Source organism: Petaurus breviceps, unplaced genomic scaffold (assembly GCF_028583685.1).
Source record: "Petaurus breviceps papuanus isolate PSGF00001 unplaced genomic scaffold, PetGlider_PUasm1.0 38, whole genome shotgun sequence".
Classification (NCBI taxonomy): Eukaryota; Metazoa; Chordata; class Mammalia; order Diprotodontia; family Petauridae; genus Petaurus; species Petaurus breviceps.
In genome coordinates, this window is record NW_027186304.1 from 43,534,041 (window position 1) to 43,554,272 (window position 20,232).

The following is a 20,232-nucleotide window of genomic DNA, read 5'->3' on the forward strand; positions in this document are numbered from 1 at the left end:
ATACCAGAAAAGTGAGGGAGGTCTTGAGGCATCCTTTTTTCAGTGAATCACATGACTTCTAGCATCTGGAGTTTACAATTCTAATGCATTGATACTGTGGTTGGAGGGGGGAGTGTATCCTAAGGGGCTTCATGTCAAAACTCCAACATTTATAACATATATTTCTATAAATCCATTGAAAGTACTATGTGTATGTATTTTAAACACATGTGTATGTGTGTATATATATATGTGCATATACCCCCTCCTATGTGTGCAATGTGTGCATATACAAACGCACATAGAAAAAGTGAGAAATATGTAAGAGTTTTAAAATTAGAAAAAAATTCACATACCTTTGTGTCTGACCATCCTACTTCAATTAACCACATATAGCCATGAACTCATAAGAAAGAAAAGTAATGTCCCAAGCTGCCAAATTAAGGCATATATGTCTGAATGTAAGCATACACCCCCATAACTCCTCCATACAAATATATCTTAAGATCTATAGTTTTTAGTTCCAAGGAAGACAGAAAGCTATCTCTTACTCATGGACAGCATAAAACAAGAGTGGTGCTTCCTTCACCGACTGGCACAAAGATTCCCTCTTGACAGGCCATGGCAGAAACTGTTCCAATCGAAGTTGTCACTGAAACTTATTTTTGAACACCAACTTATATGGCAGCAGGGCCAAGAAATATCAGTTACACTGGCTCTGTCATCAAGGAGATTTGCTATAAAAAGTAATCTATCTGAAATGTATTACACATTCCTTAGGAGAGTTCCTGGAAACGCTTCTTCCTGAAAGTTATGGTGGGATTATTTTTTATAACTGCATATACTGATAGAGCCTAAGAGAGACAGATTTTTTAAAATCATGGAACACCAACCTTTACAATTTTTAAAACCTGAGGTTTACTGTTGTGGTTGTTGTCATCCATGTTTTCAAATGGCTCTACAGAGCACAATTCTGCAATGGTTAAACTGTCAGGAACAAGTATATTATTAAATTCTGGCTAACACTTATCCTGCAACCTTTACTATTTTTAACTTGGCCTTGATGCCCAAACACCAAAAAAAAGCTGACTGCCAGCCAAACCGGGCATCATCAATCATCTGTACTAACGTCCATATACTCAAACAAAAGAAGAAGACCATAAGGCCCCACTAAGGGTTTCTTATTGTTAGTTTGGGCAGTCAGGTGGCACGGTAGATAGAGTGCTGGGCCTGGAGTCAGGAAGACTCATCTTTCTGAGTTCAAATCTGGTCTCACACACTTACCAGCAGTGTGACCCTGGAGTTCCCACATCAAACAAATCACAAGCCCTGGAGATATTAATATATTCTCACCAGCTTAAAAACACCCTGAAGACTGAAATGTCTTATTTATTTTTATATTCTTCCTCTGCTTCCTTCCCCTCCCTCCCCACCCGATAGCTAAGACAGAACCTTACACATAATAAGTAGGTGCTTACAAATGGCTGAAAGAATGACTCTTGGTCATCTAATCAGAACAGATGCTGCAAAACAGAAAGCTGGGGTTGCTAGAGGTTGATATGGCAGCAAAAAAAGACAGGTGATAAAGAAGGGGGGGAAAAGAAAGCTACAAAATACAAAAACATGAACTCAAAAAGCACCAACTTTGAGATCATTTAGCATAGAGACGAATAATAGTAATTTTATTTTATAACTGCTCCTCATCTATGATGCAAATAGATTTCTTTGGAAGAGTTAAGAAAAATTAAAAAAAAAAGATAGAAAAGGTCTCTGATCAAATAGTCAGAACTCTGATGAGGAGAGCCTGTTAGGTTCTAATTAGAAGAAAGGACTAAGCCTCAGTTTGTTGATCCCACAGGATAAAGTGAACATTTGTTCTTTTAAAATGTACCATTTTGGGGCGGCCAGGTGGCTCAGCGAGTAAGAGCACCGGCTCCAGTGTCGGGATGACCGGGAGATCAAATCCCGGGCTCAGACACTTAGCACCACACCCAGAAATAACTGGCCGTGTAACCTTGAGCAACTTACTTAACCCCGATTGCTTAAAAAAAATGAAATAAAATAAAATGTACCATTTCGGGGGTGGATAGGTGGAACAGTGACTAGAACACTGGCCCTGGAGTCAGGAGGACCTGAGTTCAAATCTGGCCTCAGACACTTGACACACTTGCTAGCCATGTGACTTTGGGCAAGTCACTTAACCCCAACCGCTCTCCAAAAGCAAAACAAAACAACAACAACAAAAAAATAAACCAAACCTAAAATGTACCATTTCTTTAACATGGAGTATTTCATTACCCCTAACAAGTGCTGTTAACATGATCTTGGTCTGTTTGTCAGATCCTTCAATGAGCCCTACTCAGAGCCCATTTACTCTTATTATATATGCAATTATAACCAATTTACTAATCTGGTTTTCAAACTGATGTCAAATTAGAGATAAAAAATCAGAAGAACAGAAACAACACACTAATAGAAGTAAAATCACAATTTCATGATAGCCGAGGAGGAGAGTGAAACAATATAAAAACAGACACAATAATTAAAAAATCATAGTAGTCTGAGATAATTTAATTTAGGGTCAAACTGTCCTACATATATGAGCAAGGCCTGTATTACAATAGAGTACTACAAATAGATATGTATGGGGGGGGGAGGTGTATGTTTATATTCTCGGCTTATTTTATAGATGAGGAAACAGAGGCAAAGAGGGTTAAGTAACTTGCCCGGGATCACATAGCTAGTAGAATGTTGGAGACTGAATTTGAACATGGGTCTTCCTGACTCTAGGCCCAGTGCTCTCTCCACTGTGCTACCTACTTGCTCATATATGTATATAGTTATACCTTCCACATTATTGTGGTTATTTAGGGGCCTCATGACCTCATGATGTGGAAAATCCACATAAAATTTTTTTGGCCCTTTCTTCATACTGGAGAAGAAATCCATTTTTTTTCTTTTATTAGGTGTTTTTAGTATTAAAATACAAACTATGTTGATTATATACATCTTTTTTTCTAAACTTTTTCTGGCCTTTACATGTCATCTGTGGCTTTGGCAAAACTGCTCCCACCCAAACTGCCATTTAATTTCTTATGCCAACTCACAATATAGAGAAACCATGATGGGAAAAGTTGTGATATGGAAGGGATAACTGTATGTGTATGTATGGACATACATTTACAGACACACACACACATGTATGCAAGCATATATATGTGTGTAAGTTACTGATGTGGAGTCATTTTTACTGTCTGACTCTTCATGACCCCATTAGGGGTTTTCTTGGCAAAGATACTGGAGTGGTTTGCCATTTCCTTCTCCAGTTCATTTTATAGAAGAGGAAACTGAGGCAAACAAGGGGTCACACAGCTAGTAATTGTCTGAAGTCGGATTTGAATTCAGATCGTCTTGATGCCAGGATCATCTTTATATTATTTATATTATTATCTCAAGCATTAAAGATTCTTTATCTGCTATGCTGCTTAGTTACAAGTATGTATCCATACATACGTATTCATAATTACAACACCAAAAAATCAAGGTCATATTATGTTTATATTTATATTATCATTCAGAAGGCACATAAATCTGAAATATACTTTAGGCAAGATAGAACATTCCATCTCCTAGAGGACTGTTTCCCTTATCTCAGATACTCACAAATCTCGACCACATCATACCCTGATGACACTGGATAAATGTGGTATTACTGTAGGAATAAAAAAACGGAAACTTTAGAAGACAGACACTAAAATATTTACCATTGTCAGAAGCTAGAAAAGTAGCATTGTACATATTGTTTTTCACATTTGGTGATTCTCTATCCAAAACTGCTATTGTGGTTATCTGCCCATTAACAGGATCTATTTTTAGCCAATTGGCAGGGTCGAATAATTTTGTATATCTGCAAAGTGAAAATATATTAAGTTTAGTGCTTTATTATCATTTAAAACAAAAAATAAAAAAATTACTTTCAAATGTTAACTTCATTAATTTATATTCTTATGGCCCATGAACACAAGTGCAGGGTTGACAGAGAAAGATCTCCCAGGGTAATGACAAAGGGTGACAGATAGTAAGTTCAGTTTGCTGAATTCATTTTTTTATATGGTATAGGAGCAGCAAGACTGGTGCTATTAAGTTCCTCTTATGCAGTAGTCACGGGGATGCCTTATAATAAATTGGACAGATCAAGTTTTATGATCTTTTTTATTCGTTTTTATCAGGTTGTAGAGACAAAATTCTAGAAAAAAAATCATGCAAATTACCATTAGCTCAAAGGCCAGAAAGAAGAAAATTATCACAAAAGATGGAACCCTTCTCTAAAACAAAGTCTTAAAGTCCCTGTTATTTACCACACCTTTTATTATCATTAAGACCATATCACACTAAGGCTTCATGGCATGAATTTTCTGTCTTACTTTTATTTTTATAAGTTTATTCTTATAAGTCATTCACTTGGGCAATAAATATCTAAGAATCTTCACACTATTAAGGTTAGGTCAATATCAATTAATAAACATTTATTTAGTGTGATAGTAATACTTGGTGAAGATTATGTCTGGGAAGAAATTTACAACTACCATATTAGGTAAAATGGTGGTTTGTGAGGTTTCAAAAAAAATGTTTTTGGGATTGTCTATGGATCCCATTCATTAAGGGTACTCTTATCTTTACCACCCTTGTGTCTGCTCATTAGGATAGATAATTAGGGCTTTGTTGCAGCTGGACCTCTTTTGTGATAAGCATTCTAAGTTCAATAACTATTTTCCCAAACACTTCAAAAATAATTAGTTCTTACATCCTGGTTTTGACAGGATGAGTTTGTTTGTTTTTTTTCCCCCCTTCTCATTGATATAAATCTACTTGAGTTCCCACTGTTCTGCAGCCCCTGCCATAAACTTCTCTTTTAATGTTATTTAACATTAAAGTCCAGACTAGGTCATTCAAATACATTAAAAGAGAAGAAAAAGGTGAAAATATGTAATTGTGTAGCAGAGGCTTAATTGGCTCATATGGACAATCCCAAGGAGCTGAGAACTTTGGAGTTAGAAAAAAACTGGTGCTTATCGACCCCCAGCCCAACCCTACCCCAAAGAGTCAACACAAATGAAATCACTCTGCTCTTATTCATAAGATGCCATTCCTACTAAAAATTTCTTACTATTTAAATTGTAATTAATCTTTATGTGCTAAGTTTTTACTTATAAGGAGTGAAAAAAAACCTGGATAAAATAAATATGAAGTAATTAAAAAATAAAAATAGCTCTAAGCTAAACCCTGTACCTAATATTTTGCTGCATGTATCGATCTGGATCCTGAGCAGTGAATGTTGTTAACATGGTACCAGCACGGAGTCCCTCCTCATGGCGTACGAGCTTGGGATTTGGGGTGAAATAAGGATTCTCATTTACATCAATCACTGTAACAGACACAGTGGCTGTTGACTGTGGTGGGTGCTGAATGCCCTTGGCTAACGGCACTTGGTTTTCTGCAGCTACAGTAAGTACAAACATCCTATTTGTCTCAAAGTCAATTGGCTGGCAAAAGAGAAAGGAAAGCACCATTAGTAAGCATATGCATGGAGAACAAATATTTTAATTTTGCAATTAATTTCTGTATCATACTCATCTGTAAAATGTGAAAGTATAATTATTTTATCTTTTATATACCATTTACTGATGATACCTCAAACAATGAGAGATACAGAGATCTATTTCTCAGACAGTTTTCTATATGAAAAAAAAACCATCAACATCTGCCTCATTTATAAATCAGAAACCCTCTAAATATTCATGGATATGAATTTATAAATACAATTATTTAACACAACAATGGTAAACTTAAAAAAAGCACTGTGCATGTATATTAGCCTTTTAGAAGTACAGCGTATATTTATCATACAGGCAGGATACTTTACAAATGAGACAGCTGAACGATACAGTGGAAATGTGCTAGGAGTCAGGAATAACCGAGTTCAAATCCAGCCTCCGACTCTTGCTAGCTCTTTAGTCCTGAGCAAGACAATTAACTTCTGTTTGCCTCAGTTTCTTCAACTGTAAAATGGAGATAATGATAGCATCTACTCCACAGGACTGTTGTGAGGATCAAATGTTATAACAATTATAAAAAGTCCTTAGTACAGAGCATGTCACATTTTTTTCCCTTTATATATCTCATCTGATCCTCACAATAGCTCTATGAGGCAGAGAGGACAAGGGGTACATTTTTCAGATACAGAATATCTGTCAAAGTACTTGACTACTTTTCAAGGTCATATTATTGATGGCAAAGCCAAAGCTCAAATTCAGATCTTCTGACTTTCAGTCTAGTACTCTTTTACCACATGACTTCTCTAAGGAAGAAAATAAGGGAAAGCATTTGGTGAGATAAATGAACAGTTAATTCTTGGAGTCACGGTAGAAAATGAGAGTCTAGAGAAATCAAATCCACAGATAATCTCAAATCCTAATTTTAGCCATTCAATCAAATCTGTGAGGTTGACTATTAAACAAGTTGATAACAAGTAGTCAAATGAAATGATTCAAGTTTCACCTCTTTTTATTTCCCTTGACTATCCTCTATTGAAGATGCAAATGAGCAATATGATAGAATAATGAAAAGAAGCCTGGAAAACCTAACCTAGATAATTTCCAGTCTAAAAACAATCAAAGAATGGCCAACTATTACAAAATGAGTTGGTGACTAAGGGGCAAATGATCCTTCTCTATCTATACAATCATATAGCCCACAGACAACATCTGATGGTTAATTATTTCACTCAAGACAGAAAAGAAGGTAAAAAGTAAGACCATGAATATTTCATGTTTTGAGTGTTAAGAATTTCACTTCTGAGTAGAGAACTCAGATTTTTATAGGAAAAAAATTATACTTTCATCTAATTTAGAACTTTGGCATTTTATAATACAGTACTTGCTTTTGAATGTAGTCACTATCTGAGCTTAGTACATAAAGGAAGGGATGGGGAGAGAACAGGACACTCTCAATGGGAAGGAAGAAGAGAAGGGACTGAACTTTAAAAGGCTTTTAAATTATACATCTATGTATTTGTCATCAGTTAAAGAGCTGTCCCCCTTCTCTTTAGTACTAAATTGGTTAGTAATTAAGGACACTAAGAACTATTCTTTTGAAGACCTTAAAATAAAATATAAAAACTGTAATATTATGTCCAAACTTTTCTGAGGAGCAGCTACCTATATATCTCTCCACTCCATTCAAATCACTCCCACGACATCTTCTGGCTTGTTCATCCCATGCCAAAAGTCTAACAACCATCCATTTTGGCAAAGTGTTTGAGTCATCATTCCCTAAGAGTTTTAAAATGATTATGAAAAATGAAATCTGAAAATCTTCAACCAGAACAAGAGGTAATAAGAAGGTTCAGCTAATACTATCTTTCAAAATGGTAAAAGTCTAAATTCATTTTTAAAAAATCACTTTTATTTATAATCATGAAACCTGGCAAAGTACCGATTGTAATTGGCCTTGCATAGGAGCCAATTGAGTCTCATTTCATATGAAAGTTAGGCTATCAAGTCAGCAAAAGGGAAATCATATACTAAAATTTTCTCTCAAAAATTCCTTAAATCAATCACAAAATGCAATGATTTTTAAACAGCTTTATCTAGGAAGGCATAAGGCTCTCTTTCAAAGAAGGTAATCTGTATTAGAAAGATGATGAAGTTGAGGATGGTAGCTTTGGAAACAACTAAACATAAATTTTATTTTTCACTACCCTGACAGGTAGGATATCAGATAGATTAACACAAGAACAGGCAAAAAGTTAGCTGCAAAAAAAAACCCCAAACTAACCGGGGCAGCTATAAAGGAGAAAGGAGGAAGTAAGTGGCACAGCAGAAAAAGCACTGGTCCTAGAATAAGGAAGACCTGAATTCAAATCTGTCCTCAGATACTTCCCAGCTGTGTAACTCTGGGCAAGTCACTTTACCCTGACTGCCTCAAAAAGCAAAACTAAAACAAAACAAAACAAAACAAAAATCTAATGAATACAGGGCATCTTACAAGGGCATTCACATATTAAATGGAATGATAGGCAACTGACACTATTGAGTTGTTGAGTAGCATTTATTAACTTTTAAGTCCATGCTAGGTGTTGTGCTAAATGCTACAGACAGAATAAAAAGCAAAAGAAAAAACAGTCTAATGAGGGAGAGAACATGCAGCAAACGGCTGTCTACATAAAATATATATACAGGATAAATTGGGGATAATCTCAGAGGGAAAGCACTAAGATTAAGGACTGACAGAGTTTCTGCAGAAGGTAGGACATTAGCTGAGACCTGAAGGAAGCCAGGAGGTAGGGATTTGGAGGGAGAACATTCCAGGTACGGGGAGAACACAGTGAAAATGCTAAGAACTGCAGGATGGAGTGTCTTGTGTGAGGTGTAGCAATGAGGCAAATTTCACTAATTTGCACAGTCCATGAAGGAGAGTAAGGTATAAGAAGACTAAAAAGGCAGAAAGGGGCCAAGTTTTAAAGAACTTTAAAGAGAATTTTATTATTTCCTTCATAAGGTTAATAGAAAAGACTATAGGGTTGGTTGAATAGGGTGGATACTATGGTAAGGTCTGTGTTTTAGGAAGATCAATTTTGCAGCTGAATGAAGGATGTATTAGAAGAGACAGACACCTGAGACAGGAAAATGAACCAGAAGGCTATTGCAATGGTCCAGGGGTGACCTGTTGAAGGCCTGCACCAGAGTGATGGCAGTGTCAAGGGTGGGGAGGCATATATGAAGAGATGTTACAAAGTAAAATCAACAGGCTTTGGCAACAGATATGGATATGGGTAGCTGAGAGAGATTAGTGAGGAGTCAAAGATGATGCCCAGTAAGCCTGGGTAACTGGGAGGATGGTGGGACCTTAAACAGTAATAGGGAAATCAGGAATAGAGGAAGGTTTGGGGAAAGATGATGTGTTAAGTTTTGGAAATGTTAACATCCAAATGTTGAACATTATCCCATAGGCCTGAGTTTAAAATGTCCACAGGACATGCAGTTTGAGATAGGCAGTTAGGAGAAAGATTATAGGACAAAATAAGTAGATCTGAGAATCATCTGCATAAAGTTAACAAATGAAACTGTGGAAGCTGATGAACTAGCAGGGAGAAAAAAGAGAAGGGATGCCCGGGACACCCACAGTTAATGGGCATGGCACAAATGAAGATTCAGCAAAGGTAATAGATAAGAAGTGGTCAGGTAAGTGAGAGGAGAACCAGAAGGAAGCAGCGTCATGAAAATCTAGGGAGAAGAATGTCTCAAGAAGAGGCTGACTGACAGTATCAAAAGCTGCAGAGAGGGACTGAGAAAAGACCACTAGATTTGACAAATAAGAGATCATAAGAAACTTTGGAGAAAATAATTTCACTGGAGTGATAAGGCTGGAAGGCAGACTAAGAGAAAGGTATAAAGAGGGAGAAAATAGGAAAGAGAAACACCTGTTCTAGACAGAATTTTCAGAGAGTTTAGCCAAACAAGAGGAGAGATATAGGATAAGAGCCCCCAGAAAGTGAGGGGCATATGAGACATGTGCATGTTTGTAGGTAGTAGATAAACATCCAGAACACCAAGTTAGGACAGCGTAGAGTTGAACTGATGCAACAAGGGGTCAAGATGGGAATGGGAAGAGAGAGTAGTCAGAGCTGGGGTGCTGGCCTGCAGAACAAATGAGGAATAGAGGTAGTGAAGAAGAGAGTAAGGATGAAGAACAAGGTCTGGAGTTGTGAGGCAGGGGGAGAGGTGGAATGATAACAGGTGACGATCAGCAAATGAATTCGGAATTCACGTACATGGAAGCACCAGGCTCATGGGTGATGTCAAGATAAAAAGTATGACCACTTATGTGTGTAGCTGTGGTGGGGTGGAGAAGTAGGTCACAGGAAATGACTAAGTTAAGGAACAGAGAGGTTAGAAGGCTTGAGGAAGTATCAATACGTATGCTGAAATCTAATATGAGGGCAGGAGCTGGAGATGAGAGAACTGTGAGCCAAGCACTGAATTCACTGAGGAAGAAAGAGAAAGTCTTAGAAGTCAACAGACAACAGCTACAAGAATTGTGACTGGGTGATAAATATGGACTAGATAAGTCTCAAAGCAGGAGAATAATGATGAAAGAGAGAGGACTTGGAAATGGCAATGGGGAACAAAGAGTATTCCAATGCCCCCATCAGGACTGGTAAAGTATAGCCAATTCTGGAATTGGTAGACAGGAGGAGGCCAGGTCTTAGTGAATACAAGAAGAAGGGAAGAGAAAGGAGTAAGAAAGGAAAAGTTTAATGTGTTACCTATAAAGGAGGCATTCCAAGGAATACAGCGGAAGGGTTGGAAGGCTTGAGAGTGGGAAGTTGAAAGAGTGGAAGGAGGGGTATGAGGGGGCAGGGAATGGATTGAGTGGAAATAAGGAGATAAGTCAGTGAGTGAGAGTTGGAGAACTGGATTTAACAATGGCAGATGAGAGTTTGGAATCACTGGGATCAACATTTAAACTGTTATTTCTCTTTCTCTCATACAGTAGAATTTGCATAAGTTGGTGATTCCATCACATGATGAATTTGTTCTCTGTGCGTCTGTGTGTGCACACACACATACATATATTCCTTTGAAATTCAACATAGGTCACAAAGTCCTTAGAATTCATTTAAAAATTAAATCATTTTACAGTATGGCCTTAATATACACATTATATACAAATATTAATGAAATGGACTAGTACTTACCTTTGCAACTGTTACTAAGCCATCATTACTGTTTGGATCAGTTTGAATTATAAAGCGCCCTGTAGGATCTCCCCCAGTGATTCTATATACTGCATTCCAAGCAGGCGTATGGGGCTGGTCTTTATCTGTCACAGTTAGATTCGCAACGATAACATCTACTCTGTTTTCAGGGACTTCACCATAGAACTACAAAACGAAACAATTACCAGTCAAAAATTAATGACCTAGATAAATGAAGGACAACATGTAAAATATCACCCAAATTTTGCAGGACAATCAATTCTTGATAACCCACACTAATGGAGAGGATCCATAGAGTAGATAATAAAAATAAGTAATTTATACTTGACTTCCAAAGACAAGATGACATTTTAATTGGTTGATTTACCTTCCTAATTGACTTTTATTTAAACTTACATTAAAAATCAGTGATGGTATTATGAATATATAATTATTTAACTCAAGAGAGAATGGCCCGGTAAAGTGTTATAACAATGAGGAGCTGAATGGTAAGGAAAGCAGACTGGATGGACTTCAATTTTCACTGCTGGTAATTATATTAAAAAGTGGACAATGGAGAAATAATTCTCAATTATGAGTTGAAGAACTGTGGGGTCTGATCAAAGTCAGAGAGTTGATTTTGCCAGAAAAATCTTTTGCTTCATTTAAAGGAGACAAAATTTGATAGGCCACCATTTTTAAGTTGCTACATGAGCATGTAACTAACTGGTCTACTTGGAACCTACCAGAAAACTGATGCTTTGGACATCATTTAAAGATATGGTAATGAAGAATGTCATCACTACTTCCAGAGGATGAGAAAATTCCAAACACAGTGAATGCATTTACAATATGTATCAAAGCTTCTTAGTAATGGTTCCACAAACATAAACTTCTTCAAATGTCAAACTCTACTTACAGTCATAGCAGTGAACTCAGGAGGGTTGTCATTGACATCTGTGACTGTGATGACAGCCGTTGCTGTGTTTGAAAGACCATATGTTGGGTTTCCTTCCATGTCTGTGGCTTGGATTATTAACGTATACTGTTGTACTTTCTAAAAACACATAAGGATGCCAACAAAAGTTAGACAAACTAATTCCTCAAGATCAGATATTATATATAGTGAATATATGGTCTTACACAGTGAGTTTATGGTCTTATTCATTCTTGTTAACAACACTTGAAATGTCTCAAGTGGTGTCTGTATTATTATAAATATACCTCCATTCCTTCATGCACAGCACATATGTGGAGGAAAGCCTCATGTACCTGTGTGAAGACCAGATAATCCTGAACTTCACTTTGCCTTTGTTTTCACGAGGTTTCCCTCTACTTGCAATTTACCAAAACCAGGAGCAACCAACAAAATAGATTTATTTCAATTTCATTTCCTAGTCTACCAGTTTCAAGGCCTATATGTAGTTGACAACACTAATGAAGACGACCCAAAAAGCATAAATTAAGGAAGAAAAAAGAAAATATGGACAGTGTGCAAGATGTATCTGAAGTGGACCAAATGCTCTTCTCAATCTTACAGCTACAATAGGTCACATAGCCTTCAAAGGAGTCAAAATTAAATTAGTGGCTCACCTTTCTCTTTATTATCTGTGCTACCACCTAGAAATTATTCATGACTGGGGTTATTTAGCAATGGATACAAATAATCATTATGTAGAGGGTATCTGTGGTTTTTGGAACTTAGAATGAATTTTAAAATTTGAAATGAATTGAACCTCAGCAGGTGAAATCTAAAGACTTGTAAGTGATCTATTAGGCCTTTGGTATACCTGCCAAAGCTTCCTGTTAGGAAGATGGGAGTAGTATGGATGCTATGATGTAAGATGCAGAAGATTACGAATCAGATTAATTTGGGACCTAGTCTCAGCTCAGATTCTAACTAGTCATATGAATTTGGCCAAAATATTTCACCTCTTTGGGCCTCTGTAAAAAGAAGATGGTAGGCCTCAAAGATTCATAAGTTTATCCATCCAGTTCTAAAATTCTCTCATTCTAATTCCTAAAAGTAGAGCTAAAACATCTGAATTCTCTAGAGCAAAACCGGCAATGGAAAACTACAGGAAATTTCATCATTTTCATAACATCCAAGCATTTCAAACAACATAGCTCCCCTTTCCATTCAGTATAAACTCAAACTGCAAATTTCAGCACCCTATTTCTTCACACATTTGCCAAATTGAGTCCCATTCTCAAGGTATAGTTATGGCTCCGTCAGGAGAGACCCACATGAAGCACTGGTTTTAGATGTCATCGGGGGCAGGGAAAAGAAGAGGATAATTCAAAACTCACAGACTAGATTCTTAAATCATCTGCCCACCCAAATGTCAGTCTGTGTTACTTCAATTTTTTTAAAGGAAAGGAAATACCCATTTTGTTCATGTAAGTAAGACAGGAATACAGCTGGCTGAGCCACTTTCATTTTTCTTAACCCGTAACATCTCACTATAATGCTTACGTAGGTTAAAACATTTCTCAACGGCTTCCTTTTCCAATCCAGAGTGCCGTTTCAGCTTAGTGCTCTCATGGTTAGTGAAAGATTATTGCAGGGAATTCAGTTCAGCCTCCCAGCTGAAAACCATGAAGATAAGCATTTGTTATGACTTTGAAATGTCACTTTTGTTAGCTGTTATTTGCAGCAACAGAAGAGAATTCTCAGAAAAAAGAAAATATATGAAGTGTTAAAAAAAAAAAACATTAAAAAGTCCAAACTTCTTGCTACATGGAGACATAGTGTATTGCTACTTACTTCATAAAGAATCTTTGAAGAGAATGGATTTTTTTAAAAAATTACAATATATTACCTTTTTTTTTTAAGTAAGAGTGGTAGTAGTCACTTGGAATTTTACCTCGTTTCAAATCCTGACATTTCAATTTAGTAAACTATAAAAGGATACTTTCTTTACAAAAGAAGATAGCCTCAAAATTTCTTAGATTTTGTTTTAGGGGTGTGCTAATAACTTTTTAACAACTGGATTCCCCAAAAAAGTAGGCACAACACTTTTAAGCTGTATTATTTACATTTCCCCCATCACTTTCTTAAATCTAGACCATCAACAAAACAATGCATCAAACTCTGATTTATAGTGTTTGAAAATTAAAGTCCAAGGCAGGGATAGGGAACCTGTGGCCTCAAAGCCACATGTAGTCCCCTTGGTCCTTAAGTACAGTCCTTTGATTGAATCCAAATTTCATAGAACAAATCCCCTTAATAAAAGGATTTGTTCTGTAAAACTTGGACTCTGTTAAAAGGCCACACCCAAAGACCTAGAAGGTTTCGTGGCCTTGAGGCTGCAGGTTCCCCACCCCTGGTTCAAGGTATAAAATCTTACACTGAAAATTTAACAATTTGCTTGAAAGCCCAGTTCAATGTCTCCAGAACACCATCATTTGTTGGACAATCTCCTCTTTGTCTAAATGTTTCAGAAGACATCCTTTAATTTAAGGAGTCTGTCCATTGGTCTTTGAATATTATACTCTAGAAGAATAATTCAAAGCAAATTATAAAATTTAGGAAGATGGCAATTGGTTTTGAAAAGCTATCACTGCTCTAAGTATAGTAAAAATAGATGCCTGGCTGATATCTTTGTATCACCAAGAGTAAAAATAAAGCCATATGGTTGTTCAGAAACTTAGTTCTAGTTGACAATATCTCCAGAGCACTCAGGGACATGGGGAAACTTCTTCTCTCACATCACATCTATTCTGTTGATATTAGGTTTAGAGAAGCTAAAGCATAGACTTTTCTATCCTATAAAAGAAACCTACTGAAAATATTCCAATCATTAAGGGTTCTATCTGTTAGAATTAAATATTGTGGGAACATGACACAAATTACTTTTCTGAAAGAGGAGACATGGATTTCTTAAAAAAAAAATCAAAGAATCTCCATTAGACTGGAAAAAAGTCTTAACAAGTCAACCAACTTATCTATGCCCTTGTCTTCAACACGGATTACCATAAATGATTAAAGATGGGTGAGAATTTTGTTACAATATCATAATATCAGAGTAGAATTTATAACATTCCTTAACATAGCATTCCTTTCAAGAAATTCTTTTCAGATCTAGCCAAGCTCCAGAACTTTAGTTTTTCAGTCTCACCTCCTTTCTGGTTTTGGTAATGACATGTTACCAAATACCCTGTGATAAAGGTCTCACTGCAGCCTTCTATTCTCCAAACCACATAATTAGACTCCCTTTAATCCTTTCTTCTACTTTCCACCATGCTCCCAGTTTTAGAACTGACCAGTGAGGAGAAAATACAATGTAAAATAAGGATCACTGAACTTGTATTTAGGAGACTTGGGTTCAATCTTGGATGCAGGATTAATTATGTGACCTTGAGAGCAAAATATTGAAATTCTCTGGGCCTCAGTTTCCTGTCTGTACATTGATGTCATTAGATTTCAAGACCTCTCAAGAGTCTCTTTCAATATTAAAATTCTGATTCATAATAGGATGATCTGGTGATTAAAGGAAGCTAGAATAATCCTATGTCTGCATGTCAGAACCAGAGACTAACTATGAAGAACGGAAATACATTAAGAGATAAGATAGATGGCAAACCCTATTAGCTGGCATTTGAGAGAAAATAACTAACAATCTGATTTTTAAAGCATCATTCTGCCTATGTTTATCAACATTAAAAAAGCATTTCTCATAAGAAAAGAGGTAAAATGTCATACTGATTTGAAGTAACAGAATTGCAAGGAATATTACAAAATCTAAATGCATTTTAACAATTTCTAACACAAAGACATTCTTTAAAAAAGAATCTTCAGCACTTTGATGTTAATAGGTACAATTTAATAGGCATATATCTTACACTAAATGTACCTCTTAGTTTAGCAGTGAACACTGTAATTCTCATGGGTTCCTATCACTTTATTAATGTCTCCAAAACTCATTTTTTGTGTATATATTATACATAATTGAAATAGTAAAATTTTATCTCATCCAGTTCAAATAAATGATACCATGTCAATTAAAAAAATCCATGAAATCCAAATTCTTAATGTTCTCAACAGTTATAAGCCAGTCTACTTTAAGGAGATTTTGTGTGATACATGCCATATGAAAAACGGATTTAACTATCATATCTTTTATTCACTGACTTTTTCATAAATTAATATATTGATAATTTATATTCATAATGACAAGTCTCTATAATCCTAAAGTATTTTACATCATCAACTATGTTAAATTGTATCAGCTTTAGTTATATTATTTGTATTTTATTCACTGAAATGCTAGCAATTCATTTTGACAAATATTTAACAAGTACCTACTATAATCTCAAGACTGTGCAAGATTCTTTAGTAGGTGAGAGGGAAGTTCCAAAATAAGAATAGAACATAGCCTTACCCCTCAAAGAGAGGTACTAGTTGGGTAGACATGACAAAAACGCTAATTATGTTCTACCTTATACCATTCTTTAAGTAAAAAAATTAGTAATACAGATAATAAACAGTGAAGTCCGAAAAGCAAGAGATAAGCTGAGTAGCAAAGCAAAAGAGTGATGATGGAAGTGTTGGAATTAGAGCTAGACCTTGGAAAAAGTAACGATGTGGGTAGGTGGAAAGCAGAAGATTATTCTATACAGAAAAAAAAAAGTATGAACAAATTACCAGAGGTGGAAATGATCTGGGGGGTTTTCAGCAGGATAATGAGGATACTGGATGGACTAGAATTGAAGATCCACATATCTCTATTCATATACTGTCTATATAGAGATAAGTATATATGTATAAATGTATGTATATATGTGTGTCTACATTATATATAATATATATATATAGAGAGAGGTGTATAACATTTTAATTAATCATAATATTCATTTCTTGATACTACGGAATTCTTTACAATGATAATCTTAATGTTTATTATTATAATTTTTATATATTTATATTATATAATTATATTTAATAATATATGTTATATATAATAGGATAATTATCTTAATTTTAATGTAATGTAATGTAATATGTTAATAGTAATACATTACTTTCAAATGTAAGCTATTGTTATAATTTTCAAAAATGTTATAGGATTAGACAAAAACTTCCACCCAAGCTGAAAATGTGCCTCTGATTTGAAAACTTTGACAATCTACAACTTGTATTGCGGGAAGGAATGAGCAAAATAGTAATTTTCAAAATTTATTATTAAAGTCAAGAAGCAAAGTCTAACACTGTAGTTATTCTTCTCTGAAATAAATGCATACTGTGCACTGTCACAAAATAGCAAGAAATGACTTTAAAATTCATCTTAAACACTAAAATGCTAAAAATGGTCCCTAGTTTCTTCCTATTTTAGATTTTACTATCATTTTTACTTTCATTCAACATAGCACCTCCTATCAAAAAAAAAGCTAAACATGACAAGCTTAAATATGATGCACAGAAAGAGTAACAGATATTATCATAAGAAATAACTAATTATCTGTAGGTTGACATAGTTTTTCCCAAAAGAATATCTTCATCAAAAGTCAAATACTTAGATAAATGGCATCTTAGATCCTGTGAAAAGAAGCACATTTTTAGGATAAAATAGGTTTGTGTCAGCTTACTTCTCTATCCAGTCCAGCTGCCACTGTGATAATATCTCCAGTTTCATTGTTGATTGTAAACATGTTGGGGGAAGAGCTGCTTGGAGCCTGGGACAGGATTCGGTACCTCAGCATTCCATTGAGGGCATTCGGATCATCAGCGTCAATTGCAGTCACTGTCATCACGTAAGTTCCTAAAGAGAGAACAAAAGTCAGGGAAATAGTTTATTCCAGTTAACCAGGACTGCAGGAAATCTATGGACCTTCAACTACAGACACCAATTTACTTCCTTTGTTAAATCTTAATTTTTACTCTTATTTAAAGCAAACTTCTTAGGCCCTACTAGGGACGTAAATGAAAGGACTGTATTAGTTTAAAAATACAACTTCATTTTTTTGAGAAATTGCTTTACAAGATAGCAACATTCTTGTATTCTTACCTTTCTCAGGCAATATTAAAAAATAGGCCAAATTTACTGTCTGTTCATCAAGGATTTAGAATTGGAAGAGACTTTAGAGATCATCTAAACCAGAGATATCAAACTCAGGACTCCTCCAAACCAGATTAAAATAAAATTAGGAAATATTTAACAAAATAAATAAAAATACAATAGAAAATAGATCATGTTAATGTGTGGTTCTCTAAGTTAATATGAGCCCACAGGGATCCTTACTTAGGGCTTAGTGGCCCCTGTTTCAATTTGAGTTTTCCACCACTGATTTAGACCAACCATTTTATTTCACATTTGAGGAAATTGAGACTCAGAGAGTTTTAAGTAACTTGACCATGGTCACATGGGTATTATGTGAGAGTCCTTTTACTCTAATTTTAGTTTTCTTTCTGATGTACCATACTCCATCATCAAAAGGAAATAAGTAGTACAAGTTTTATACCCATGTTATAGATAACGAAACAAATTCTGAGAGGCAAATGACGTGCCCAGGGGTCATGGAGTTGTTTAAAAAAATCTACAACATAAAAATAAACAATAAATATGCAAGATCTAGCAGTATAGTCTGTCTGTACAAATAAAACAATACAACATTTTAAAAAATGATTTAGAGGTTTTTCCCTAAACAAGACTTAATATCCTGAAATATGAACATATATCAAGAAAAAAAAATCATGGATGATTTTTTTGACTCCTTTCCATCCATGTTTTTGAAAGGGTTTATCTTAAGCTAGACTTCTCAAAAGTCGTTTGAAAGAAGAGCAGTTATATTTATGTTCCAGGTATGCCCTATAGATTTTTTCATTTTTTAGCAGTTCAACCATGAAATTTTAAATCTTGATGGTGTACTATATACTAATTAGTAAGAAGTCACCATGAGTACTCTGAACCAGATTACCCAGGCAGCAATGCTTAGAATAGAGTTCAATTTAAGAGACACAAGTCACAGTTCTTTTAAAGTAAGACTAAGAGGATAAATAGTTGTTGAAAGAATGAATGAATAAATAAAAATGCTTTCCAAAATTCCAGAAGGTACTGGTAACTCATTCATGTACCCATATTTTTTTCATGTTAGTATTAAGGGAGAAAAAATATGGGGGAAGTTCATGTCAGTCACGACTAGCTGGAAATAGAATTATCTTAAAAGAGGTAAATTTAAGAGAGAGATGAGTTGATTTAAACTTAAGTATTTAACTATTTAAAAATAATCCCATTACAGTCAACTTTTGATTCACGTGTTAACAGAGAAGGGAATAAGCCTTTGTTAAATACCTACTGTATTTTCTAGGCACTATACCAACTGCTTTGCAAATATTTTTCTCATTTGATCTTCACAACAACCGAGCTACGTGCTGTTTGTCCCCATTTTACAGTTAAGGAAATTTGGACAACCGAAAGTTAAGCAACTTGCCCAGAGTCACACAGCTAGGAACTATCTAAGGTTGGATTTGAACTCAAGTCTTTCTGACTCTAGGCCCAGGATTCCATCCACAACTGCCTCTACTGGAACACAGAAGCAACATAAAAAAATCCAAAATAAAATCTCATCAAAAGAATTTATTTTTGTTTGAATGTTTCTATTTATATTTGAAAATTATATACATATATATAGAGATTTATTTTTATATCTCAATTCAAATAAATAATAAAGCTATATTATGATAACTGATCTTGACTAACTTCTTACATTACCTTCTACTCCAAGTTTTCTGTAGACTCTTTACTGAGAGAGTGACAAACAGCCAGAAATTCGACTTTGGCAAAAAGAAAACATACTTGATTCTCTCTATGAAGCAGTTAATCAAATAATTAATTTTGTTGGTTTAAAAATAAGGAAAGTACTTTGTAAACTTTAAAGCACTATGAAAATACAAGTTTTTATCCATTCTGGTTTCTGCTAAGGTAGAACAGGCAAAGATCCAGTTTGTCAATGAAGGACTCTGTTTAGTAACAAATGTAAAACATCTGAAATCTTAAATACCGTACAAACAAGTTTATCAGTGTATTAGTGGCTAATGAACTGGTAGTTTATTATCAATTATTCTAGAAGATTCCAAAGTGATACCTGATGAGGTCATACAAAGAACACCTAATAACAGCCTCCTGTTAACTAAACAACTGTGTAAGCAAGAAAGAAAATGCATAACATACCATCTAGGCATCTTTATGGTGTGGTATAATTTTAAAAGTAATGGTGGAAGCTCACCTTGAGCAGGTTATTATTAACCTCTACAGTTTCTTGTAACTTGCTGATGCTACAGGAATGATATTATAGGAATGATGAATGATAGTATCAGAATTCAGAGAAAGGAAAAATCATTGTGGGCTAGTATAATCATGTTTTTTAGTTTATTTTTAACACCATATATTACCCCTTCCTCATTATATCTATTTGTGCCCAAAGTATTCAGAATAGAAAATAAAGTTAGACACCTGTGACCCTTGAAACACTTTATAAGCCACCTCTCAATTAAG

General features: G+C 35.1%; 1 protein-coding gene across 1 annotated transcript in view; it reads right to left on the reverse strand.

Annotated features, from left to right (window-relative positions):
- Positions 1 to 20,232, reverse strand: part of CDH2 (cadherin 2) — a 270,984-nt gene that overhangs the window by 48,664 nt on the left and 202,088 nt on the right. Inside the window, exons 7-11 of the mRNA XM_069099842.1 lie at positions 17,327 to 17,499; positions 11,658 to 11,795; positions 10,739 to 10,924; positions 5,269 to 5,522; positions 3,744 to 3,886 (exon numbers count right to left, since the gene is read on the reverse strand). Coding sequence (XP_068955943.1) covers positions 3,744 to 3,886; positions 5,269 to 5,522; positions 10,739 to 10,924; positions 11,658 to 11,795; positions 17,327 to 17,499 — 894 coding nt within the window. The remainder of the gene's footprint in view (positions 1 to 3,743; positions 3,887 to 5,268; positions 5,523 to 10,738; positions 10,925 to 11,657; positions 11,796 to 17,326; positions 17,500 to 20,232) is intronic.